The sequence below is a fragment of the Epinephelus fuscoguttatus genome, linkage group LG19 (genome assembly GCF_011397635.1).
Source record: "Epinephelus fuscoguttatus linkage group LG19, E.fuscoguttatus.final_Chr_v1".
NCBI lineage: Eukaryota > Metazoa > Chordata > Actinopteri > Perciformes > Serranidae > Epinephelus > Epinephelus fuscoguttatus.
The window spans coordinates 20880996-20906325 of NC_064770.1; the positions used below are offsets into that span (position 1 = coordinate 20880996).

The following is a 25330-nucleotide window of genomic DNA, read 5'->3' on the forward strand; positions in this document are numbered from 1 at the left end:
TCCTTACTCTCAGACTATCTCACCTTGACGCCTCATGTTCTCAGAATGCTTCTTTCTTTCTCCCAATACAACTTTATCTCAGTCTCACACTGTCCGTCCTTTGTGGCATTGCAGTCTCTCAGATGCGGTGGCAAGCTCAGCTCACAGTGTGGCGGTCAGCTCCCTTACTCAGGACTCGCGCTTGCCTCTGCCTGTTTGCCCCTTCTGCTTGCTGCTTATGAAAGTTATAATAGACTTCCCGTCATGCTCATAAAGTAGGGAGCTGTAGATTTATGATCTCATTTAGCTCTGGCTTTACAGCAGCCAGCTCCGGGGTCGGTCTAATGAAACGCCAGAGGAAGTCCATCCTGCAACTCTCAACAGTGATACCACCAGCTCGAATGTCTAATTGGATAATCCCTCTGAACTTTGTAAATCATTAACAACATGAGGCTTCTGAGCACCTCTGTGCTATGAGGGAGCTCTCAGGTAATGCCACAAGGTGGTTAGTTTTCATAATGGTTCCACCTGAGCTATGCACATAACTGATATGAATCTGATCTCTATGGTGTGCAGTGTACAGGAGGAAATGTTGGAGTCGCATTTGGTTACGACTTTTTAGCTTAGTAATGGCCACACTCTCTCATCTCATCTCTTCTTCCACTCCCTCAGCAGGGATTTAACTGAAGGTCTCATTCAGCATTGTAGCTGGGCAGCATTTGGACTAAGGTAGAGGAAATTAGAGCCATCTCTCTTTTCCCCGTCAGCTTTTCTCAAACCACAACTCTTCCCTTTCTGCCTATCAGTGTATCAGCGATTCACACTTAAATCGGTTTTCTATTGGGAAGATTGGTTGTGGTTGTGGTTGGAAGATATGCCATCAGTGGATGGTGGGACTTCACAGACCCGAGCTGTCAGATGCGATATCGCTGGAACAGAGGGAACCCTGGGGTGGCGCAAAAAGGGGGCAGGCCAGAAATCTTGAAGAGTAATTTTCACTTTAGTGAGCAAGCCCAATTGATTTTTCATCTCTCTTGCCCCTTTGCGGTTTCCTGTTGTTTTCATTGCCGCTGTCTTCTTCCTTAACCCTTGTGTTCCCCTTCAAAAAAGTTACATCCATGACCCTTCAAGTGGACAAAAATGTCCACTTTCTAGAAACTTTTGTAGTGTCCTAGAAAAGGTCACAGGGGGGTGATTTTTTGCATGGGGGTGTCATTCTGGGTGAAATTTCAAAATCCCAACTTTCAGCATGAAAATCCATTATTTGACCCTGTAATGCATTTTTATCCCATCCATGACCCTTCAAGTGGACAAAAATGTCCATTTTCTAGAAAGTGTCCAACAAAAGGTCACAAGGGGGGTGATTTTTGTCAAGGGGGGATCATTTTGGGTTAAATCTGAAAATCCCAACTTTCAGCATGAAAATCCATTATTTGACCCTGTAATACATTTTTATCCCATCCATGACCCTTCAAGTGGACAAAAATGTCCAGATTATGGAAACAGTCCAACAAAATGTCACAAGGGGGTGATTTTGTCAAGTGTAATTTTAAGTTAAATTTGAAAATCCCAACTATCAGCATGAAAATCCATTATTTGAACCTGTAATGCATTTTTATCCCATCCATGACCCTTCAAGTGGACAAAAATGTCCACCTGTCATTTGGCCATTTTTGTTGCCGCATAAAAATGCGTTACAGGCTCAAATAATGGATTTTCACGCTGAAAGTTGGGATTTTGAAATTTAACCCAGAATGACACCCCCATGCAAAAAATCACCCCCCTGTGACCTTTTGTTGGACACTTCCTAGAAAGTGGACATTTTTGTCCACTTGAAGGGTCATGGATAGGATAAAAATGCATTACAGGGTCAAATAATGGATTTTCATGCTGAAAGTTGAGAATTTGAAATTTCACCCAGAATGACACCCCCATGCAAAAAATCACCCCCCTGTGACCTTTAATCTCTCTGTGAGGGAGTTTTGAATTTTGGAAATGGACAAAAATGTCCAGGGGTCACACGAGGGTTAATGGGCTTTTGCATGGCAGCCATGGCTGTGACAGCTTCAAATCTGGCACTTACATATTCTATTTCATCCCTCACATCTAATGGGTGAATTTCTGGGACAGTGAACTGAACACCTCCTCTCCCCTGAAACCGCCGTCTGTGTCTGGGAGGAGAGGATTATCCCCCAGACCTGAAGTGCCCCCAGCTAGGCGCCACTGATAGCATGATGATGATAGCACAGGTTATGTTATCATCACTACTCAAACACTCTGAGGCCTGACCTGCCTGCAGTATGCAAACATTATTCATTCATTTCACTCTGCATATCCCGAATATGATTCTGTATAACATTAGATATTGAGGAAGTTGTTTTTCCCACACTAATGAGATATCTGATGGGCGGCATGGTGTGAGCACTATGTTAAATGAACCAATGTCAATGACCCACTCTTCGCTGCAGAGAGGAGACTTAATCATATTTACATAAATTACCCAGTGTTCCAAAACATATTCAAGTTTACTACTCGCACCCCGAGAGATCAGTCACATATGAGTGCTGATATATAGATCTCCCTGCAACAGCTCAGGCGCAAAGCATATAGGGACAAAGCACATTTGCATTTAAGAATTACCTCTTCCCTCCTGCTCTCTAAACTGCCACTGTGATGAGAATGGGGAGGTTAGTGCAGAATGGATAGGTGGGTGGTAATGAAATTGGAACTGATTCAAATAAGCTCTTAATTTCAGCCCAGCATTTATGAAACATTAATGAAGAGAGGAGAAGATGTGATGCTGTGAAAACTCCCCGGCTTGCGAAAAGGCACATGAGGAGCGCAGCGTGAGTTTAAACATGTTGGAAAATGAAGAAAGTCTTATGGTAATGGAGCTGACATGCTCCCAATATTACTTTGTTGAATTCTGAACTTCTTGCTTATTACTGCCCACTATGTAACATATCATAAAAAAATCAGTGTGGCGCCAACTATGGCTCCCTTTTAGGCTGATAGCAGTATGAAATATTGATGCCCACTTCTGCATCCATTCGCAAGAATCTTTCTTAACTGAAAGTGACTATCTGGTGCGTAGGCTGACAGCCCCCACATGTATGGATATGAGGTAATTTTATTGAATGCAGGAGGCTGCACATGCCCTCAGAGTGAGTAACATAAGTGGATTCTGCTGTTTGAGGCAAGCTAACCTCCACCTGTTAACACTGCAGGGTAGCGACTGTAATGAGAAGCCGGTGTGCCGTGCTGTGGCCTCACGATCCGCTATCAGACACACATTCATAGTACTATGGCAGCCATTGTATCTCCTACAGTGCTGCAGTAATCATGCGTTACGGCTGCAGGGGTTTCCAAACAAACCCTCTCAGGGGTAGATAGCTGCAGTTTTAAATGCATGCATTATTAAAATCTGTAAAAATCCATTCATGTAAATACTGTACGGTATGATCAAGAATACGCAAATACTGTGTGTGCTGTTCTCGCGTGTACATCTGCAGATCTTTCCAGATACACACTGTCATGACACACGCGCTCACGCACATATGCTGCAATAAATCAGAAGTCCTGACAGTGAGTGAGATGCGGGCAGAGAAGCAGACAGAGGAAAAGTATCTCCCCCTCAGGCAACGGCAGAATGAAATAGACAGTCAGATGCAGTTGAAAGAAATTGGAGGAGGCTCCGCTGTGGAGACTGCCTCTTTTGTCTTGTTTTAACTCCAACTCTGGCCTCTGTAGACCTTGGTCGTCTCTCTACCTAACAGCCGTCTGAAGCTGGATTGCCTCAAAGAAGCCAGACTAATGATAAGAAAGGTGCTGACTGACAGAAAAAAAACTGTGCAAGTCACTGCAGAAGCTGGCTGCACACTGACTCACAAATATGCATCAATATTAAGGATAATTTTATAATAAGTTAGGAAGAGTGCCAGTAAGTTCCATCGTGAGTCATTCATGTGCACGGCAGACTTTCAGTCATACTGAAATATCACTAATGTATGTATGTAATACTGTATGAATAGAGAATGTGAATAGAATATGACTTCTTACTTAGTTTAATTAAATTTAAATGTATTAATTTTAAAAATGTATGAGTCTACTTAAAATACTTGAAAATAATGAAAAAGATAAAATATAAAAGGAATGTATAATGTCATTGTGATGGTTGATATTACAGCATATTTAAGTCACTCATGTAGTCTGTTCACCTCAATTCATTTAGTGTAAGTCAGATTTAAAATTCACTCCTTCTGAGAGTGTGCGGGAGGAAGAGGAAAAGGCACTAAGAGCAGAGAGAGGAAGGGGAGTGAGGGGGTGGGGTGCCAAGGGATTGGCAGGAGTGACAAGATGTGACAGTGAGCATATTGGCTTGCAGGGTGGTTGCTACTTTACACTCCAATCACACAGTCCCCCTGTCCCCCAAGACATTTTAATCTGATCCCCCGACCCAAAGAGACGAAAGCACAACACCACTCAGAGGAAAGCAGGAGAGCAGCACCGAGCTGAGCCACAAGATTTTATTTCCAGCCCTTTTCCTTCCACTTATGTGGATGGGTCTTTAATTTTATCACCAAAATGGCTGCTCCTGCTCTCATTACATTTTGCTTTATATGCCGCGTGTGTGTAGGTGCAGTGTGAATGAACAGCTCGTCCTTGCCGGGCCTTTGCGTAAACTGTGTCTACATGTGTGTGTGTGTGCTCGCAAGCACACAGCACTACTTTTGATTGGATTAGTCAGAGAGAGACATCCATCCTTTCAGCCTCGCCCCTCCTCCACTGGTTACGGGCTGCATTATCGATCCTGAACAGCTCCATTTCCTCTCTGTGTCCAAACTTATTAGATGCTCTGCTTTCACACAGCCTGGTCTGATCCCTCCCTCTTCCTCTTTTCTTTGAAAACCCCCGTTTTCCTCCCATTTGTCTTTGTCTTTCTTCATCCTCCATTGAGCTCTTACTCTATCTCTGTCATGCCGTTGTGTTTTTCATCCCTTTGTGTATTTTCTACCAATGTTCTTGTCTTATCTTAATCTGCACCCATTTCTGCTTATTTTCTCCCTCTGATTCCTCTATCCTCCATCTCTCTTGTCTCCTGTCTGTACTGCTGTGAGCGCCACCTCTGTCAATCACTGCCTTTGCTTTCTCTCTCTCTGTTGCTCTCCAGTTAATACTAAAATTAGACTGCGAGTGAGTTTGAGTAGTTGGAGGGATCAATTGCCATTAATTGCCTTTGGGGAAGAGTAACTTTTGACAGGATTGCAGGAGAGAAAGAGAATGCCATGGAGGAATTATGACTTTGCAGCTAACGTATGGTGACAGAATGGGCACATCTAATCACGATATGGAATGTATTAGATCGTCTTTTTCCCTGCAAACACTTTCTACAACACTTTCAAGTATTAGATAAATTTATTAGTTATGAAATGTTTTATAAGGGAGGAACACTTCTAAGATTACAGTTGATACATGCTGGCAGGAAAAAATATATTTTCTGCCCTCATGCATTTTGAAAAGCCTGCTTAGTAGCAACATGGATAAACAACAGCAGACAGAAGCAACCAGTTTCTTCTCTTGCTCTAATATATATATATATATATATAAATATATATATGTCTCTGTGTTTCTGCAGGCTCTGTACCCAAGCCCAGAGGAGGGCTGGCAGATCTACAGCTCAGCACAGGACGCAGATGGGAAGTGTATCTGTACTGTGGTCGCACCAGCCCAGAACATGTGTAACCGCGACCCACGCAGCAGGCAACTTCGCCAGCTCATGGAGAAGGTGACAGCTGTCAATAACACACTCACTTTGAGACACGACTGTTACCCACGCAGACATGCAAAACTGCCATGCCGCAATGCGCTCGTGTCTTGCGCCGTCTGTCACATACAGGCTGCTGAAGTGAATAGTCTCACTTCTTTTACCCCACAGTTGATCAGTCATGCAGGATAATATGACGCTAATGGAAAGACATTGTTGGTCGAATTATTCTTTTTTGAGCAACAGAGCTGCTGAAAGTGATAGTTTGTTTTTTTTGAAGTGGGGTTTTATGGCTATGGGTAATTACCCATAGTCAATGAATTATATACACTAGGTGTCAGTTGGCACGTCCCCAGTTTAGAGAAGCAGGCTGGAGTCTGACACAGAAGCTAAGTAATGTACTGCTGTGGATGGGGGTTGGGAACAAAATGTAACTTAGCCATCTAAAAAATATCAATATCAGTTTAAATGTGTGCTATGTTGAGAGTTTTTTCAGCCTGTTACCCTTCTGTCAGACAGCCCGTTCCAACGGCTTCAGTTCCCCTTCTATACTCCCGTCAAAGCCACCAGACCCCACTGACAAAAACAACACTTTTAGCTCGCTGGATACAGGAGCTGCTGGTCTACTGCTGCATCAGTAAATTAGTTTGTGTTATTGTGTGACTTTTGTGAATCCGGACTAAACGCCAAGATACACAATAACACAAACAAACAGACTGATCCAGGCAGCTGTATTCAAGTGGCTCCTGTATTTAAGCAATATTAAATCAAAGTTTTTCTCAATGGACTCTGGCTTTGAAGAGAGCGATAAAACGGCTTCATTTTCTAGTTAGAAATCACTCTCTGACCTTAAAGTAAGGCAGTGAAAATACTCTCAATATAGCGTACACTTAAACTGATATTTACTTTGTTAGGTGGGACTTTTTTTAGGTGGCTAAAATACATTTTGATACTGCACCCAATCACAGCAGTACATTGCTTATCGTCCATGTTGGACTCCAGCCTGTTTCTCCAAACTGGGGCCGTGATGACTAACCTCTACAGCCCCCCCATTCAACCCCACTTCAAAAAAGGCAAACTATCCCTTTAAAGTGAATGTAGCATGTATTGCCTTGATAAGAGAAATGTCCTAAACTCACCCATGGAATTGAATTCACTGAGCCTTAGCCTTCTAATGTTTCTTTTGTTAATATAAATCCATTAAATAAGAATTAAGAAAATTAACTGTTTTACAAATCAGTGAAGATGACAAATGCTTTGTTTGCATAGTTACACAGTAAATGCTGCACACACAAAATCTGTTTACTCAGACTTGTGCCTATTCTGCCTTCCTCTAAGTGAAAAATATAAGTCAGTCCCTTTTTTTGTGAATAATTGTGTCATGTATGACTAGCAAATAAATGTAATGTAATGCAAAAAGTGTGTACACACGCAAAACTCTTAAGCCCGCTACAGTGTTTCAGCAACAAGACAATAAATCTATGTTTTATTTGCATGGAGTAGTATTGACCTATAGTGCAGTGCATGCAAATGTAATTTCCTGCTAGTGGCAAGCACATAAACACACACAGATCAGGGATGAGAGTACAGGCAAGAGAGGACCTCTGCTTACAAGTGATCTACAGCTGTTTGTTGACTCTCCAGATCTGCAACTGCATTGATTGGTGGTTTGCAGGTTGGCATCTTTCCATTCTTACCCACTTGTCTTTTCCAAACTAAATAATAAAATGCTGAGAAATAATGTTTAACAGCTTTCACTTGCTTGATGGGCCATGGCAGCTCATTCACAGCAAAGCTGTTTTTTTTCTTGTGGGTGCTTAAAACCAGCGAATGAATGAGAGGGTGGATCCACCAAGCGAGTGAAAGCCTGGGAGTAGAGAGGTATAAAAGAGCGGGTAAGACAGGAGGAGCTGACATTGATGCGGTCTTGTGAAGAGAGATGGAGGTAAATTGAGATGCTGAATCGGCTCTGAGGTCCTGGTGGATCAATGAGACACCTGAATTCAGATATTGCAGTCATTCTCATTGAAGTTTGCCTTTTCCCCCGACAGCCTCTGTCTGCTGCTGTTTCAAGCATACGTTCATGCAGACAAAATCCACACTCACGCACACTTTAAAAGAAGCATATCCCAACAGAGACAGCGCATTCCGGCTGAGGAAGACACAAACTTGATAAAGCCATCCTGAGTGTTTGTGTTCACCCAGATATGTGAAAGTATAGATGCACTGTCTTTATAAAGATTGTTATATGCTGTATGTATGCGCGTAAAGAATGCAGTTTCTGCAGGTTTTTAATAAGCATGCAGAATAAAAAAACACTACATACAGTATGATTTGTATATATATGTTATGTGTATGCTTTCTAGTATTGTCAGTGCTGCTTATGTAGCACATAGTCAGTGAGATTGTAGTTTAATGCAGGTTGAATTCCCTACGAGTCTAGAGTACTATACAGTACAGTATGAGGTTGTCAAATTTATCTAAACTTCAATACCTTGTGTTTAAAATAATACAATCTCCATTATACATTCAATGATAACAAAAGGACTAAAGCTATAAAAAAAGCTGTTGGCATGATTGAGATTTTGATTTTTTCTGTAGCAGCGCTGTATGCAGGATGTTACTTTAAAAAAAAGACGAAGTTTTCCTATTTTATGTACCTAGGATGTTCCTTCTTTTTGCCGTGGTATTGAAAAAGGTATTGAGTACTGATTTTTATACTGGTATTGTATTTAAGTTTAAAATTCTGGTATCATGACAACATTAGTACAGTATGTGGTTGCAACATATTTATCCATGTGGTTGTATAAATATATATCTACCCCAGGGTTTCCCACAAATTCATTTATTTGAGGCCAACCGCAACAATATCAGACCACACTCGCACAGAGAGTAGGCCGACTCTAGGAACAGACAGAGCAGCAGAGTGCCAGAAAGTGAAACCTAAGTGTTTATTAATTCATATAAAAATAGAATGCTCTATTTTTTAGAACTACAGTGCTCTCATTTTAATGCTGTTTACTGTTTTTCTAACCTACTTTAGGTGAAACCAACTGTGTTCTGATGGAGATCTGATCTGATCCGATCAGTGCTGATTGTTCCAAACACAAACTGATCAACTGGTTAAAGAATTTGACCACTCAAGCAGCCACTGCAGAAGCAAATGAAAGCAAACTTTCTGTTGCTGCCTTTACACAGGTTAGACACAACAAAAATAACACTATAAATAGAGTGCTGACGTTCTAAGAAATAGAGTGTTATTTTTCTATATGAATTAATGAACGACTGCTGCTGAGAAAAATAACAAAAACCTTGAATGAACAGTTCCACCAGCGCTGCATTCATGGACCAGCAAAAACCTCTGAATTCAGAGAGGGGGCTCAGAGTGATCACAAAGGGAGACTCACACACTCATACACACAAAAACAGAATGTTTGCTGATCAAGCGCATCCCTTGCCCTAACTCTGTGGGAAAATTGTACCCACGCGTGTCTTCAACTCAGGTTAACATGTTAACATTGTTACTTATGCTTTACTTATTTCAAGTGATGTAATCAGCTGCTCATTGGTATTTTCTGCTCATTTTTCACTTTTCAACATTGCAAGGTGATCTTGTTTACTGTAGCTGTTGTGAGCCTGTTGGCAGAGAGAAACATAACTTCTGGGTGGTTGGAGAATTAGAATACAGGTGAAAATTGGGTTATCTGGTTTGAAATATGTTCATATTTCTCTGTGAAAATCAGTTAAACATTGAATATAGAAATTAGAAAAAAAACATGTATAAAACTTTTGAGGCGTGTAAGGATATTATTTTGTTGCGTCTTTGTCGGAGAGGTGTTGATTTCATCTTTCAAGTTTTGAGGGCCCAGTTTGTGTTACCTCTTACAATTCAATACGAAATACAAAAGAAGGCTTCAGAGAATGCCATGAAATGAAATCATCTCCTCTCCGACACTCTCAACAAAAACTGAATATTACAAGCTTTGCAGATATATTATTTATAGTTGTGTTGGACTGAATTACAGTGTGGGTGTTTATGTTATTGTGTCTACCCTCCTCTGTACATGCACGCTGCTTGTAAGACGCCAGTTATCGCAGCCAAGTGCTCCCGTCAAATACAGTCCACAGCCGTGCCTAATGAGGACACCTGGGGTCAGCACTATTTGTGCTGCACACAAGTCAAAAGACTACGTGTCTGTCTGTATGTGCACGCAATAGCACCACGCCCGCTAAGACAGCCTCATTTGAACCCAGAGCATGTGTGGGAATTATTTGAGCGGACCAGATCCACAAAGGCTCTCCCTGACACAGAAAGGCAAGGTTGCACTAACAATGTCAAAACCGCCCTCTGTTCAAAGAATGTAAAGTAGCCTTGTGGAAAAGCCTCTATTCAGCTTTCTGCAAAGGCAGACAAAGCACCATCCAGAGCAGAGCTGACCCTGAAGGACAGTGGTGCGAGAACGCTCACAGCGCAGACTTTAGAGCACCTCATCCCCCTTTGACCTCTCTGTCCGACTGACTGAGATGAGATGAGATAAAATATGATAGGAGGGCACAGTCAGGCACACATTTACACACAGATGTTTTTGGATTTGGTGCATAGTGAGTCATTACACTAGACACCTGCAACTGATTGGATTCTGGGAAGTTTGAGGGGTGGGGAGCATCGTTTATGGCCAGAGGAAAGCATGAAATGCCTGATGTGTGTACGTACGTGTGATCAGTTATCACAGCTCAGAGGATGGAGAGGTCCCAACTGTGACCACAGCCCAGGAGGATGATGACACTGCATTTGTTTAGACTCCAGGCTGGTGGAACAGTTTACTGTTACACATTCCTCCAACTATTCCATCTGCAATGCTGTAAAATAAGTTTTTAATTGGTGAAGAAAATATATTTTGACCAAATATTTCCCTGGCCAGTTCATGAAGCATGTGGGAGATAAGTTGGGTGTCGGAAGAAAAAGTAGGTTGGACGCAAAGTAATTGAGTGGGCTGTCAAAGTGTAGGCAAGCAAGGCATTTGGTGCTAAACAGACTTCATGTCAAACTGTGACCTTTGAGAGTTGGGACTGTTTTTGTTTTTGTTCAGAGTGATTTGAATAAATAGCTTCTGTGTGCTTGGACTTTCAGAGGTGCGTGTCTGTGTGGGTGGATGTCTGTTTGTGTGGGTAGTTGGACATATGCACACGTGATCCGCCTATATGCACCAGAGCCCTGCAACATTTGTCAATGTTCAGATGATTTCTGGCCAGTTCAGTGCAACGTGCAGGAGATGAGGGGGTGTATGAAACAGTAGGCCGGTTATGCAGCAACAGAGTGGGCTGTCAAAGAGTGAGTAAGCGGAGTACTTAGTAAAAATTAAACATAGTGCACAAACTGAGAACTGAGATTCAATAAACACCTACTTGACAGCACGTTTGTACCTCCATGAGACTTATTCTGTTTGCATTATACTGTATCCATTAACTTGTGTTGTAATGGTACTGTGGGCCTGGCCCCCTTCTGTTTTGATAGCTGTGGGAGATTGGATATTTATATCCTAACTGGGTACCTGTTGACTTTCACTGCATAATTAATAAATGTGTTGTGTATTTATGTGTATCACCCTGATATATTCTGGATAACTGCGCTGCCTTTTTAAGTTCTTAACCTTCCATCTTGGTTATTTTTGCTGTCTGTTTCCTATTTTTTGCCTTTGCTCCTTGTTTGTTGCCTATATATTCTGTTTGTGTGTCTGTAGTGTGTTTTAAAGACTAAGGCCCTGATCACACATAAAGTATTTTAGCAGCTGGAGGTGCCTTTTTGTAATTGTTATTAATGAGAATGAAGTTTTTTGCTCACGTTTTTTGCGATGCAACGCGCCTCACAGTTCTGTACTCTAGGCGCCTGGTGTTTGGCCCGGAGCACTCTGAACTCTTTGAATTGAAAAAACTTCAGCTCAGAGTAGAAAAGCGCCCCACGTCATCTCTTGTTTTGTCATCTTTTTTCCCATTGTCCAATTGGATGAATTGAGAGGCGGGCCTTCTGTAGTGGTCACAATAATTAAGTTTACAGTTGGTAAACAATGGAGGACAAACTGGTGGTAACGGTTGCTGGATACCCAGAACTATACGGCCTGACGCTAGCCAGCAGGTTGTCAAACTATCCCCGAACTTGCCTAAAATATGCCTGGAAATGGCCATCATGGAGGCGAAGCTCCTGGACCAACTGGTGGTACTCCCAATAATCCACCCTCTTTTTTAGGGTCTTATGTACCCACACAGATCTCTGTTACCCTGCGCCCAACAAACTATATGCTGACAGCCTCTCACCCTCAACCAGAGCTACAGCAAGTACCCTCTGCCTGTCCATTTTAGTAACTAGCTACTAATCACTGTGAAAAACCCCCAAGATATATTGATTACATGGATGGATAGTGTAAGGACATGATGGGCTGGTTGCCTGGCAACAATGATAAGGTGCAGCAAGTGTTTCTTTTTCTTTTACTTGTGGCATCAAGGCCTAAAACGTCTATATGCTCAGCTGTATATTTTGTAGACACTGCAACTCATTGCTCATGTGCTATGTACTATAGCACATGAGCAACTCATTGCTCATGTGCTATAGTACATACTGTAGTTGGGTTTTCTTTTCACACTCATCCATCTTTGTCTTTATCCTAGGTGCAAAGCACAAGCTTTTAATTTATAGTTCTATGCACATACTGGTAGCCTGGCATCATCAGACCATTTCATAAATTTGAATAAGTCTGAAACCTCGCAGTTTATTTTCAGTTTCCAATGGGGGGTTGTCAGCGGCCATAGATCAAACTGGGTAGACCTAAAACCAATCGGACCAGAGAAACATGACATAGGGCTGAGAGATGGACAAAAGTAAATAGACTACAGTGTGCAGAGAAGAGCTGTGATGGTGTAGCATCAATATGTCTGAACGATTGTTGCAGTTTTTGCCATCAGAATATGAAAATAGTTATTTAACAGAAAGTTACACATCAGCTGTAGCCATCTTGGAAGTTTTAAAGGTCATATGTACAGTATAGCTGTTTCATCAAAAAGAATATTTTTTTCAAAAATAATACATCAACAGAACTTCTAGAAAGGTGTAGAATTAAAATCTATATTTTCCTGAAAAAAAATAATTACAGTAGAGAAATAATTGTTTTAGAAATTTTTACGGGCCCAAAAAATGTCAATATTTTGATTTGGTTACGTGGCAACCTGTAGAATTGAAGAGTGGAGCGAGAGTGGGCGAGTGTGAGTGCGACACCTACTGTACTGGCCGGGAATTATGAATCCTATATCTGTGCCCTTTAAGAAGTGCCTCACTCACAGTGCATTCCTCTTTACTAAGCTTTGCTGTCGTGTCCCGATGTGAGGGTGCATGAGCCAAAAATTATGTCATAACGTATTTTGCATTAAGCATGAATGCTCTACAAATTGTCAGTCATTGTATCGAACCCGTCCTGTGTTAGGTAAACTGCTGTGACTGGCCCAACCCAGGCCAGGTCAGCTGGAAAGCTATCTGAACGAGAGGGAAATGAAATGCATCTGTCAGAGCAAATAACTGGTTCCCAGGCAAACATACTGGGGGATGCCAACCAACATCGCAGTGTAATAGAATGCAATTTTCCAATCATATATCTGCGATACAAAAAATACAGCCAGGTTGGAAACATCTGGCCCCTTAGGCTCCAGGTGAAAACACACACACTGCCCTACGCTTCACGTGACATATGCAGATGAGAGTAGTAAAGTGCCATGCACAAGATTTGATGCTCACAGTGGTAGAAAATGGCAGTGGTCAGGTTTGAGTGCAATCCACATGTTGACATGTTTGCTGTAGCGAGTGTGTGGTCTAGCAAGGGAGAGAGAGTTACGGTGTACGTGCTAAAAGCAGGCGTGTGTTGGTGACTGGAGCAGAGAGTCTCCCGTGTGCTTCCTGATCTCAGTCTGAAAGTCAAAGCAGGAACAGTGAACATGTTTACAACGAGGCTTTGAGTTATCTCGGTATTTTTAGAGTTGCAGAGCCACAGTCAGTGAGCACTTTAGTTTGATTTGTTTCTGTAATTGACTGGAGATATTTATTTTTCATAAATGAATGTTCACACCAGGCCTGTTGTTCTAAAGTGCTCTGTTGTTCTTCTCTCAGATTTTATTGAAAGGTCCAGTGTGTAGGATTTAGGGGCATCTATTGGCAGAAATGGAATATTATATTCACAATTATGTTTCCATCAGCCCCTGACACTAAGAATATGATATATACACTATAGTTTGTCTCTAGGCTGTTGTTTTCCAATATTTGCCTCTGTTCACTTGTAACTCACTCTGTCAATCTGAATGTACGGAATTTATTCAGTTTATTTATGGCCTCATATCTCATCCATTTCTCATCTATCTTTGAATTAATGGGCTTTAGGGTTGTAGCCAGCTATTAGTTATTTGCTTCAGGGCAGCAACTCTGAGTATTCTTTATAAACACTGGTCCATTTGCTGCATTAGATTTTTGAAGAATAATATATATAGGGTAAACTGTTTTTTTTCATGCTATGACTGAACGCCAAAATGATTTCAAAATGGGACAGAAAAAGTCATTCACACGGAAAAAGGCATGAATGACTTGTCTTTAAGGCTGTGACTGGGTTTTTTTCTTACCATGGCGAAAAAGCAACTTATCACTGTGGTTTTGCGGTTCACCACCACACCACTTATCATGACAGCCCCATGGACCTTGAAGTCATGTTTATATTACATGTTTACATGGGTTAAAGCTACAGCTTATAATATTCTACATAATGAAAGGTTTTACAATTCAACAGATAAACATATGTTTTCAATTCGTGCATCAGTTTATCTCATTTCATCATATTATGTAGATCCAGTGTTGTGTAGGTCATCCTATAGAATGATTTCTTGCAATAGCAATATTGGTCTAAGAATTTGCGATTAGATTATTTTCCCATTTTATTCAGCCTTATGGTGACAACCTTACAATTGCCAGTAAGTGCAACATGAGGCTATAGCTATCATGAACTATTAGATGCGTCTATCTGTAGCAAATACAAGTGGATATTATATGTTTTCTTATATGAATTGGAATATACAGATGATGAATTGCAATGGATGCTTTGAGGGAAATGTATTTTCCATATCCACTTATTCCTGGGGAGCTGCAAGACATCCCAGAATGCACTAAGTAAAAGCTATTCTTAGGGGGGTTGACAGTTTGCTGACTGACACATCCACACATTCAGTTCTGGAGAGAGTGCTTGAATATTACACGCAATTAAAGTACTGTTACTTAAAAGAAATTTTACCCAAGTAAAAGGTGAAATTTAGTTGAGTTAATGTACTCTGAGTAAAGTTTACTGCATTACATTCTTTAAAAGGAAACAGCATTACACCGCGAAGCCTTACGTCCAAACCAACAACAAATTACATTTATCTAGATGGTGCTTTGCAGCCTGTGCACAATTATAAATATGCATCAGCCCTCCTCTGTATAGCCCCACTAGGCTTCACAAGAAAAGAGGACAAAACTCAGACAATTAAACAAAAATGACCAAAACACGAGTCCAAGGACACCCGGCATGTGCAACAAGCATTAATAAGACATGCTGCAACTTCTTGTAGAATCAACAGCACAATAAAACAACCAAAATAGACAACACAGAGGTGCATTAACAATAAAAACTCCACAGCAACTGCAGCCACACACACAAACACACACACACATTAAAGGGGTACTAGACCCATTTTCAAACTTCATACAAGTTATTCCTATAGTCTAAAACTGCCCAATAAGATTAGTAAACATGAACAACTCTCTCCAACATCCACACTCTGGAGTGCTGAAACTCAAACTTATGATGTCAGGGGGTATAAAGTCTGGAGCTGCTCCACTGCCACTGTACTTGGAAAGATGTTGTAGATGACACTCATCCATATGGTTAGATTTTCAGTTTCAAAGCTGAGGACATTACAACAGAAGAAGGCTCATTTGGGTATAAAAAAAAAACAAAACAAAGATTTTGTGTGTCCACACAATCAGGCTCTTGTTCATTGTCTATGGAGCAGCTCCAGACTTTATGCCAAGTTTCACAAGTTTGGGACTTCTCTGGTTTCTGGCTTTGATAGAGAGTAGCTCATAGTCACACATATAGACTGAACTTTCTTAGGCCATAATAATGACATATTGGAATAATTAATTTAGGTAGTGTTACCCTTTAAGGCAAAAAAAGAGAGCTATAACACAGTTTCTGCACACTGCAATGCACGCATACATGCAACGTTATGTTTCCAGGCAACACAGTGGTACATTGAGTAACAATTGGTGAGTTTCTTGCTCACTTGTCTGAATGGTTTTCTGTTAGTTTTAGACAAGGTGAAGTCCTCCTAAATCCTCTTCAGGTTCAACGCCTTAGCTTATTCATTCTTGATACAAACTACAACCGGGCCGCTCAGCCTCTCTAGTCTGTTTTTCCTCTGCACTCCTCTAAGTCTTCAAAAACTTTAAAGAGGCTCTGCAGTCACAACATGACAGGAAATTATTGTCCAAAACAGCAATAAGGTCTCACACACCTCACTGAAGGTAAAAGTTCTGTAGTAAACCCAGAACTCACCTGTATGATCCACCTGCACATTTTTGTATTTAGCATATCACCATACCCAGCCTGCACCTGTCCGCTACATCATGGATATGTTTGATTTGGATCACTTAACATCCTGGCTAGCTAGTGTATTAAATCATAGATTTATTAAGGTAGCTGCATCCTTTGTTTTTTTTTTTAGATTTATGCTGAGCTACAATAACGCTAACCATAACCCATGATGCTTTGATCCTTGATTTTATTGCACTGATATGCATTTTTGTACAGACAGCTAACTGCTAATCCTGGTCCGGATGTGACCTAGTAGGAAAAAAAACAAACACTGAGAGGCTGGGAAGCTTCCTGTGTTTCTCCGAGGAGGAAATCAAATCACAATATTTTTGCCCAGACTTTCTTATTGATATGGTAGGGTTTCACACGCATTCATGTACTTGTGGCAGCCCGCCACGATTAAAATATCTGCCGCCACAAATAGATTTTTTTGGAGCTGGGCTGTTCAGTAGGAGCGCTATTGGAATATATAAACCATTTGGCTATTTATAGCACCACACTGACGGAGCTCAGAGTGCATTCAGGGCAGAGATGGAGCAGCAGAACCTCAGGTGCCTTGAAAGTGAAACTTAACCATTCATTCTGCTGGATCCAACAGTTTGCTTCTGCAGCAGCTGCTCCTCTCATCTGTTGATCCGATCTGATCAGCCCTGAATGGATCGACAGATCAATTATCCACTCCATGAGTCACAAACTGCTGCTGAGGAAAAGAAAACTTACAAAGAGCTCCTCCTCCACTGCATTTATAGACCAACAGAAAATAACTTGTAAGGACACAGCATCATACAAAAGGACACACAGGCATGTAAAAACATATATATTTTTGGCTTTTGCCTTAATTTGACAGGACAGTTTTGAGCATGAAAGGGGGAGAGAGACAGGGAATGACATGCAGCAAAGGAACATGAGCTGGAATCAAACCTGTGGCCACTACAACAAGGACATTGCCTTTGTACATAGCGTGCCCACTCTAACCACTGAGCTAGTGGGTGCCCCACACAAAGGCATTTAAAAGGAAAAAATGAATTAAAAATAAGTTAAGTTGGCTGTCACTGTCCACTCCCACCACCCTTCTGTCATCAGCTAATGCTATGAGATACAACTGCCCAGCCCTATGCAACAGACGGCATTAAGTTTTTTTCTGATCCAAGGTATGTAGTTTTACACTGACTGAGATGTGAAGAGTTGTCTCCTATTATAGCAGTTATTTTCCCAGTGAATTAATCTACATAACTTTTTCTCAACTCATGATTGTGGACTGTCAGCAAATCATGAACAGATGTTTAATTTCAGTTTCAAGTCCAAGGGGATGTCTTTTGTTGTCCAATCAACAGCCCCATAAAAACCAAAGATATTCAGTTTGCTGTCATACTGTAAAAGGCAAAGAAAATATTCACATTTGAGAAATATTACTTCAATGAGTAATGATAATCGAAAAAGCTGATCAGCTAATTGGTAAATTGCCTGATTGATTCAGCTCTAACTGCAAGCTAAAGCTGTATTTCTGATGAGGAAGGGATGACTGTGTAAAAAAAATCCAATTTTTTCCTTGAATAGAACAAAATAAATATTAACTTAAGAATTTCTTTTGTGTCTCTGTTTGTGTCCTGGGTGTTTGTTGGTGTGTGTTTGTATCTGTGTGCATGTGTGACAGGTTCAGAACATTAGCCAGTCAATGGAGGTGCTGGACCTGCGAACATACAGAGATCTACAGTATGTAAGGAACACCGAGAGCCTAATGAAAGTGGTGGATGGAAAGCTGAAGGTGGCCTCTGAAAATCCCCGCAGTCTCAATCCGAAGGGCTTTCAGGTAATTGGCTGTCACACAGCAGTGCGCGTATGTGTATTATTCTCGAGCGAATGCAGATACTGTTAGATGTGGCACTGCTCTCTATGTGCACACAAACTTCGCCAGATGCATTGCAATCTCTTTCGCTCTTCACAGACAATAAAATTTTGTATGACTCTCGATAGACTGCCGCATAGGTACACAAATTCAATTCCAAAAACATCTTTGAGTCATTGAGTCATGCGCAGAGGAAATTTGAGCAAATTCACATGCTGCTGAATTATTAAACTCCTGGACCTAGATGATTCCTCTCTTTACATGCTTTCCCCTCTCAACCTCTCTTCCTCCATATACTTAACATTCTGCTGTCTGCTCTTAGATAACAGGCACATATATTCGCATTTATCTCTACCTTATCTCTCTACAAGCTAAGGCTCAGCTGCCATTATCAGTGGGCCTTTTTGTCTTCCTGTCAGCATGCTGTCTTGCCCAGGCTTTCTCCACATTTCTCACACCCTTACACATATTAGATGGACCATAAAATAGTTTGATTAAAAGATGCCTTGATAAATGCTACGTGTGCTTTACCGCCAAGACCCTGCCTCAGCACAGTGACAGGCAACGGCTGTGTTTTGCTCTCAGTGTGTTTTATTAAAGTGAGTCCAGTGGAGGTAATGAAGATGTTTATGGAATTAGCCAATTCCTCAGCAAAGCCTTAGATGACTAAAATATGCATAATAGTGAGCATTATATTCCAGGACTTGTCTGAATGCAAATTCACAATCCAATAAAGAGAAAAAAGAAGTCTTTAAAAAAAAAGCAGGATTTGACCAGAGCAGGTTGGCTGATGAATGCGTGCAGCTCAAAGTTGCCAATGGCAGAGCGTGGGAGATTAACGAGACCGAATTTTCGCGGCTTGAAAAGGGGAAAATGAGATTTATGATGTGGCGCCGCAGGGCTGAGAGCTGCTCCATCACCAGATTTACGATAAACCTTAACAAGGAGGAAACAGCCCCTCCTATGGCGGCCGCACTTTATTGATACACCTATTTCTCTCTTGAGCCTTCTACCTTCCAAGCAGGCAGCCTGGCTCTCCTGCTGCTTCCTGCACTCCTACCTAAGGACACATTGTTCTTTTTACTTCTAAACACATGAGTCACAGAGCAAGTCAGCATCCAGCAGCGCCAAACTCTTACTGTAGATGAAAAATCACCTGAACTAGCTGAGACAGTAAACAGATATGCATTTGGCCTGATTGGAAATAATTTGTTGTCAGTGGCTTTCTAATCTACACGAAGTATTGTAAATGGATATAAATCTGGATTTACAGATCATACAAAGAAGCCCACACAAGTCAAGCAAATGGGTAGTTCAACACAGAAGCAAAAAAAGCAGGCAACTGAGGTTAATTATGAAGGACATAAATAAGACAGTGATACTCAACTTATGGCCAGGGGCTAAATCTGGCCCGCGTTAGGGTGCCAGTTGGCCCATCAACCACTTTCTAATTCACAATGCAAATAAATTGACTTACACTTGAAAAATAATTTGTACTTTGAATAGAAATAAGGTGCAAGGGTGCACACAAAAGCATCAACATAGAGCTTGTTGACTGAATAAAAGGGCCAGGGGGGATCCCCCAAACCCTGACAGAGGTCAGGGCTAAGCCCCAAATGTCCTCATGTGCTACAAACGCCCCTGCTTACAAGTGACCTGCAACTGGATTTGCCTCTTGGCAAAGATAAGTGAAGACAACAAACGTAGAAAGCTTGAACACAGGCAGCAACTAATGTAATATATAAATCCTGATAAATATTATTGATGTTTGTTTATTAAGTGGCCCCTGGCCTCCTGTCATATGCAAACGTGGCAAAGCAAGTTGAGTATTCCCGTTGTAAGATTTAATCAAAGCAAGAGAGTACCAGAAATGTCAGTAATACATAAAATTGCAGTAAATTATACCTTGGTGAAGTTCCACTACGAAATTTATGATGAATTCCGGTGCTAAGAAGTTGAACCGATGCCCCAGCACCAAGCTACAATATGAGCTTCTGATACTGAGAGATAATCTACCAACCAGAAGCAACAACTGAAGATTGAAGGGCCTCTGCACACAATCCCCTACGCTATGGTCGACCTGATCCCCTGTCCTATAGTCTCCCAGGGTTTAATCTTCTTCACCCACTTTCGCTTTTCCATTCGTCTTATTCTCTGATTACTATTGTAGGACTTGAAAGACAAGGTGACCCAGCTGCTCCCCCTGCTGCCAGTGCTAGAACAGTACAAGACGGATGCCAAGATGATCCTGCGACTTCGGGAGGAGGTGAGGAATCTGTCCTTGGTGCTGATGGCCATCCAAGAAGAGATGGGTGCCTATGATTATGAGGAGCTGCGCCAGAGAGTCTTGCTGCTGGAGACCAGGCTCCACTCCTGCATGCAGAAATTAGGTATGAGTTATGTGCAACTGGGTGTGGGTGCGTGGGTGGGTAGTCATTGAGTGTTTAATTTTAAATTTATCCTCAAATACTAATGCCACACATAAACACTAAGAGGTTAGAAAACAGAAATGCAGAAAGGAATCAATGATAAAACTATCAGTGGTCAAAAGTCTGTTGTACATTGGTAACAACTCTCCACACTCTTCTTTGTATTCGAATTATCTGCATAAATTAAGAAAAAAAATTGTCTGGAAAGCCTAAATGAATAATTGATCGTGTTTATGTGTAATGTGTTAGCACAAACTGATGATTTTACAAAATCCCTCATATACAAACCGATGACTTAACAAGAAAAGACTGCAGTTAAACTTTAGCCTTTGGGTCATTGGTGTTTTGCAATTGTCTTCCACTGACTTCAAGCATTTGCAAAAAGATGCATGCAGAGAGATAATAATTACACATAACAACTGCTCACTTATATATTATATAATATGTTTATAGAAAACTTTTATGAAGTGCTTTACAAAATTGGATAAGCAAATGCAAACTAAAGGAAAATAAGAAAATGGTGAAAGAAATCTTAGAAAAGTGATAAAAATACTTGCACGAACATTTCAAAATATGTTTTTTAAATTGTTGTTGTTTTCCTTTGACATGTATTGGATGGCATTAAACCTTCTGCACACCCCTGTACAATTGCAAATTCTAATATCTATCAATAAATCCATCTGTCTTTTAAATGCAGCATTTATGTCTGTGAGAGTGCTGCCATTTAAATACATGCATGTGCGTGTCATCTGCAGAAAGTGAAGAGATCATATTTTTACAGATGCACGTAAACTGAAACCCCTAAATTGCCGAAACCATACAGGGCCTTGAACCCAGCCTTGTGGAACACCATGTTTTAAATTAGCTTTATAATTGGAGTTCCCAGGCACAAAAATAAATGTGTCTGTCTGTCTGTCTGTCTGTCTGTCTGTCCAACCCCCTTTACACTCTGCATTAAAATGCATTTAGGGTGATCTAATTGTATTTGGATAGCACTTGATCACAGGAAAATACAGGTTTAAATGCACCCACGCATTGTGATCTGATTGGCCAAACCACCTGCGGAGGTGGTCAGGGACACGTTGTGACTGCACTGAACCCAAGTGTAAATGCAGTTGTGTTTTCAAGCCATGTACAACAACAACTACATGGGTGGAAACTGGTAATCAGGCACGACTGTTTCAAATCAGCAAAGTAGCAGTAGCTCTCCCTCACATGACACTGAAGCTGCTTAAAACTTTGGCGGTGTCTCCATCATCTATAATATATTCTTCCTGTAGATCAGTGTCTTTACAATTACTTAGATTGGCTTCATTCTTGTCTGCTTTGGTGTTGCCGTCTAAATCTTTGTGACTGGCTCTGACATATATAACAAAGCAAATTATGGACCAGCAAAGATTTCTTTAAATATTTAATTTACTTTATGACAATATTGGCTATAAAATCACTGACAGTATGTGGGCAGAGCCTGTTCGGATTGTGTTGCATTATATCTAGAGACAATCTGAATATAAGACTTATTTTAATGCAAGGTGTAAAGGAAGTGCTTTTGTGAGTGTGTGTTTGCACACACAGTGCCACAGTGTGTACATGTTGACAAACATACATTTGTTTCATGTCTTGACTCTGTTTCATCTTTGACCTCCAGGCTGTGGAAAGCTGACGGGCGTCAGTAATCCCATCACGGTACGCGCATCGGGGTCAAGGTTCGGCTCCTGGATGACAGACACCATGATCCCCAGCTCAGACAACAGAGTAAGTCCCTCAGGTTTTGTGCTCAGCCCTCACTAGAACCCATTAGTCCATGCTACCTACTTCATGGTATCACAAATAAAGAGGATAAAGTAGAGCGAAAGTCACTGTCAGAAAACTCTCACAGCTGCTCAATATAAAAAATATCCCTCACAGCAACACTGTCATGATACTTCAATGACTGATTGACTGTTTTGCCCAAGTAGGACTTCTCGTGAGCTCTGGAGGGGGAGAGACAGAGAGAGAAATGGGGATGCAAAGCTGAGTCACTGATGGATAGCATCCCTTTTCCTTCTCCCTGTCTACCTCTGTCACTGCAGCTCCAGCTGATTAATCACTTCATCATCAGTGGAAAAATGAATGAGTTGTTTGGGCTAAAGTTTTCTAAATCACCTAGGTAATTACCAGGAGTGTGCTGAGATGCACTGGACCCAGATGATATAGTAAAGGCTTTAGCTGATTAGAGATGACATGCAGTTTCATTTGGGCAGATACATGGTTAAGAAGCAGGTGGAAAACGACACAAGTGAGGCAGGAAGGGAAGAAGAATTGTGGAGCCTGGTGAATGGGAGGAGCAGTGGTGGTGGTGGGGAATTAGAAGAGTGGATTATTAGCCATCTGTAGAGGAGAATGGAAACTGATGAAGTTTAAGAGGAGAGATGACGATGGCCTTTTTTCATCCCCACTCTGATCCATAACAGGCTAAATAGATGTTGCCAACAGAGAAGGTCAGTTTCTCTGATTGAATGCCTTGATCTTTGTCTTTAATCACCTTGCTTGCTGAGATCATATCAGACTCTTTAGATCAATCACTGATTGTATTAATAGCTACATACATCAACAATATCACATCAACACCCTGCACCAATCATGATAATCATATTTGGGATACATCTTGTCGTTGAGGAGCCAAACAAAGCGGAGCCAATGTGCTAACGCTTCGGCCTGGCTCAGCTCTAGGGACTCATTTAGCAGGCAGGGGAGAAACAATGCTCCATAATCTCCCCTTCTCCATAATTCAGCTGCTGTACCGCACCTCCCGCAACTCCTCCCATACGCTTTCTCCCCGCTGACTGGAATTGTTATTGAAAAGAAAAGTGCCTATTTTATACCTGGGAAGAAGGTAAGAACAGGAAAAGAGAGAAAGAGGACAAAACAGTTGGTTGGAGCATCAGAAGTAGGAGAGCTAAATCTTAGCAAAGCTCTCCTTGATATGTTAAGGAGAAAATAAATATCCAAGCCAACTGCAGTTTAATTGAATCAATTAAAAGCTAAACTGTGCCTTTGCAGAAGCATTGAGGGAATGAGATGGGAGATGCAGCCATGGAGGGGCCATGTCAGTGGAGAGATCCGCTGAGAGTGCTTGAGGAAAAAAGATAGAGCTGCTAAATGGATTGATTTTCTGTAAATGTAGACTGGAAAGGCCAGGGAGCACAAGCAGTGGTGGACTGCAAAGCACAGGGAATGTCTTCACTCCCACACACACAGAGAAGAGATCAATAGTTCTGCACACATGTGTGAAGTATGCACAGAAAGACACATACCCACACTCACCAAGCAGAGACTCACCATAGACACACAACATGCTTACTTTGTTCAGGGCATCGCCACCAGCTATAATGAAATGTTGCTCACAGTGCTCTTGCAAATAGATGTGTCAGGTATAATATTCTCCTATAACTTCTAGATTTTTTCATTATTTCCTGTTGTTTGTTGCCTCTTCCCAATAGGATTAATTTATCTTCTCTCCACAGGTGTGGTCCATGGATGGTTACTTCAAGGGACGTCGTGTCCTGGAATACCGCACAATGAATGATTTCATGAAGGGCCAGAACTTTGTGCAACACTTGCTGCCTCACCCCTGGGCAGGCACTGGTCATGTGGTCTACAATGGCTCGCTGTACTACAACAAGTACCAGAGCAACATCATCATCAAGTACCACTTCCGTTCACGGAGTGTGCTGGTGCAGCGCAGCCTGAGTGGGGCCGGCTATAACAACACCTTTCCCTATTCCTGGGGTGGCTCCTCTGACATCGACCTGATGGCGGATGAGAATGGCCTGTGGGCAGTATACACAACCATCCCTAATGCTGGGAACATTGTCATCAGCCGCCTGGAGCCCCAGAGTCTGGAAGTGCTGCAGACTTGGGACACAGGCTTCCCCAAGCGCAGTGCAGGAGAGTCTTTCATGATCTGCGGTACACTTTATGTTACCAACTCCCACCTGGCTGGTGCCAAGATCTACTTTGCCTACTACACCAACACATCGAGCTATGAGTACACAGACATCCCCTTCCACAATCAATACTCCCACATCTCCATGATGGACTACAATCCCAGGGAGAGGGTCCTGTACACCTGGAACAACGGACACCAGGTGCTCTACAATGTCACACTGTTCCAGGTTATTAAGACTTCTGGGGACTGAGAGCCCTCAGACTGACCCACTCAAATTATGCTGTGATCATTGTTCGGGGAGGGGCAAATGAGCTGGGTGGAGGTGGGTGCAGCTTGTGGGTGGTGTGGGTTGGGGGGGCTTCAGTGTATGGGCATAGGCTTGGATTTTTTTAAAGAATTTCAGTCTTCATAGAGTGCTATTATTCACATTCTCAAAAAACACTCCGGCAGCAAGGTCGGTAAAGATACAAAGACTGAGCGCTTCTCTTATTTTTCTTCCTGTGATGAGTAAGCATGGTTCTTTTTATTTGTGATGAGAAATAAATATCAGTCTTTACCATTTATGACTTTGTATTTCATTGTCACTTTCGTTTCGAGAAGACCTTCGCTGTATCTTGGAGAGGTGAGCAACAGAAGATAGACTTTCTGTGCTGTTGTAAAAACATGGCTTCAAACTCGGCTGTGTGTTCTCCTGAGGTGGGTGCTTCTTAAAAGGTATAAATA

At 41.6% G+C, this 25330-nt stretch overlaps 1 protein-coding gene across 2 annotated transcripts in view; it reads left to right on the plus strand.

Annotated features, from left to right (window-relative positions):
- olfm2a (olfactomedin 2a) overlaps positions 1–25106 on the plus strand; it is a 56986-nt gene extending 31880 nt beyond the window's left edge. Inside the window, exons 2-6 of one of the 2 annotated variants that reach the window (XM_049562326.1) lie at positions 5615–5764; positions 18056–18211; positions 20418–20637; positions 22325–22431; positions 24183–25105. In XM_049562326.1, the coding sequence (XP_049418283.1) occupies positions 5615–5764; positions 18056–18211; positions 20418–20637; positions 22325–22431; positions 24183–24857 (1308 nt within the window). In that variant the 3' untranslated portion in view covers positions 24858–25105. Of the gene's footprint in view, positions 1–5614; positions 5765–18055; positions 18212–20417; positions 20638–22324; positions 22432–24182 lie in introns of both variants that reach the window. The other variant, XM_049562325.1, reaches the window with a different exon arrangement.
- The last annotated feature ends 224 nt before the right edge of the window (positions 25107–25330 follow it).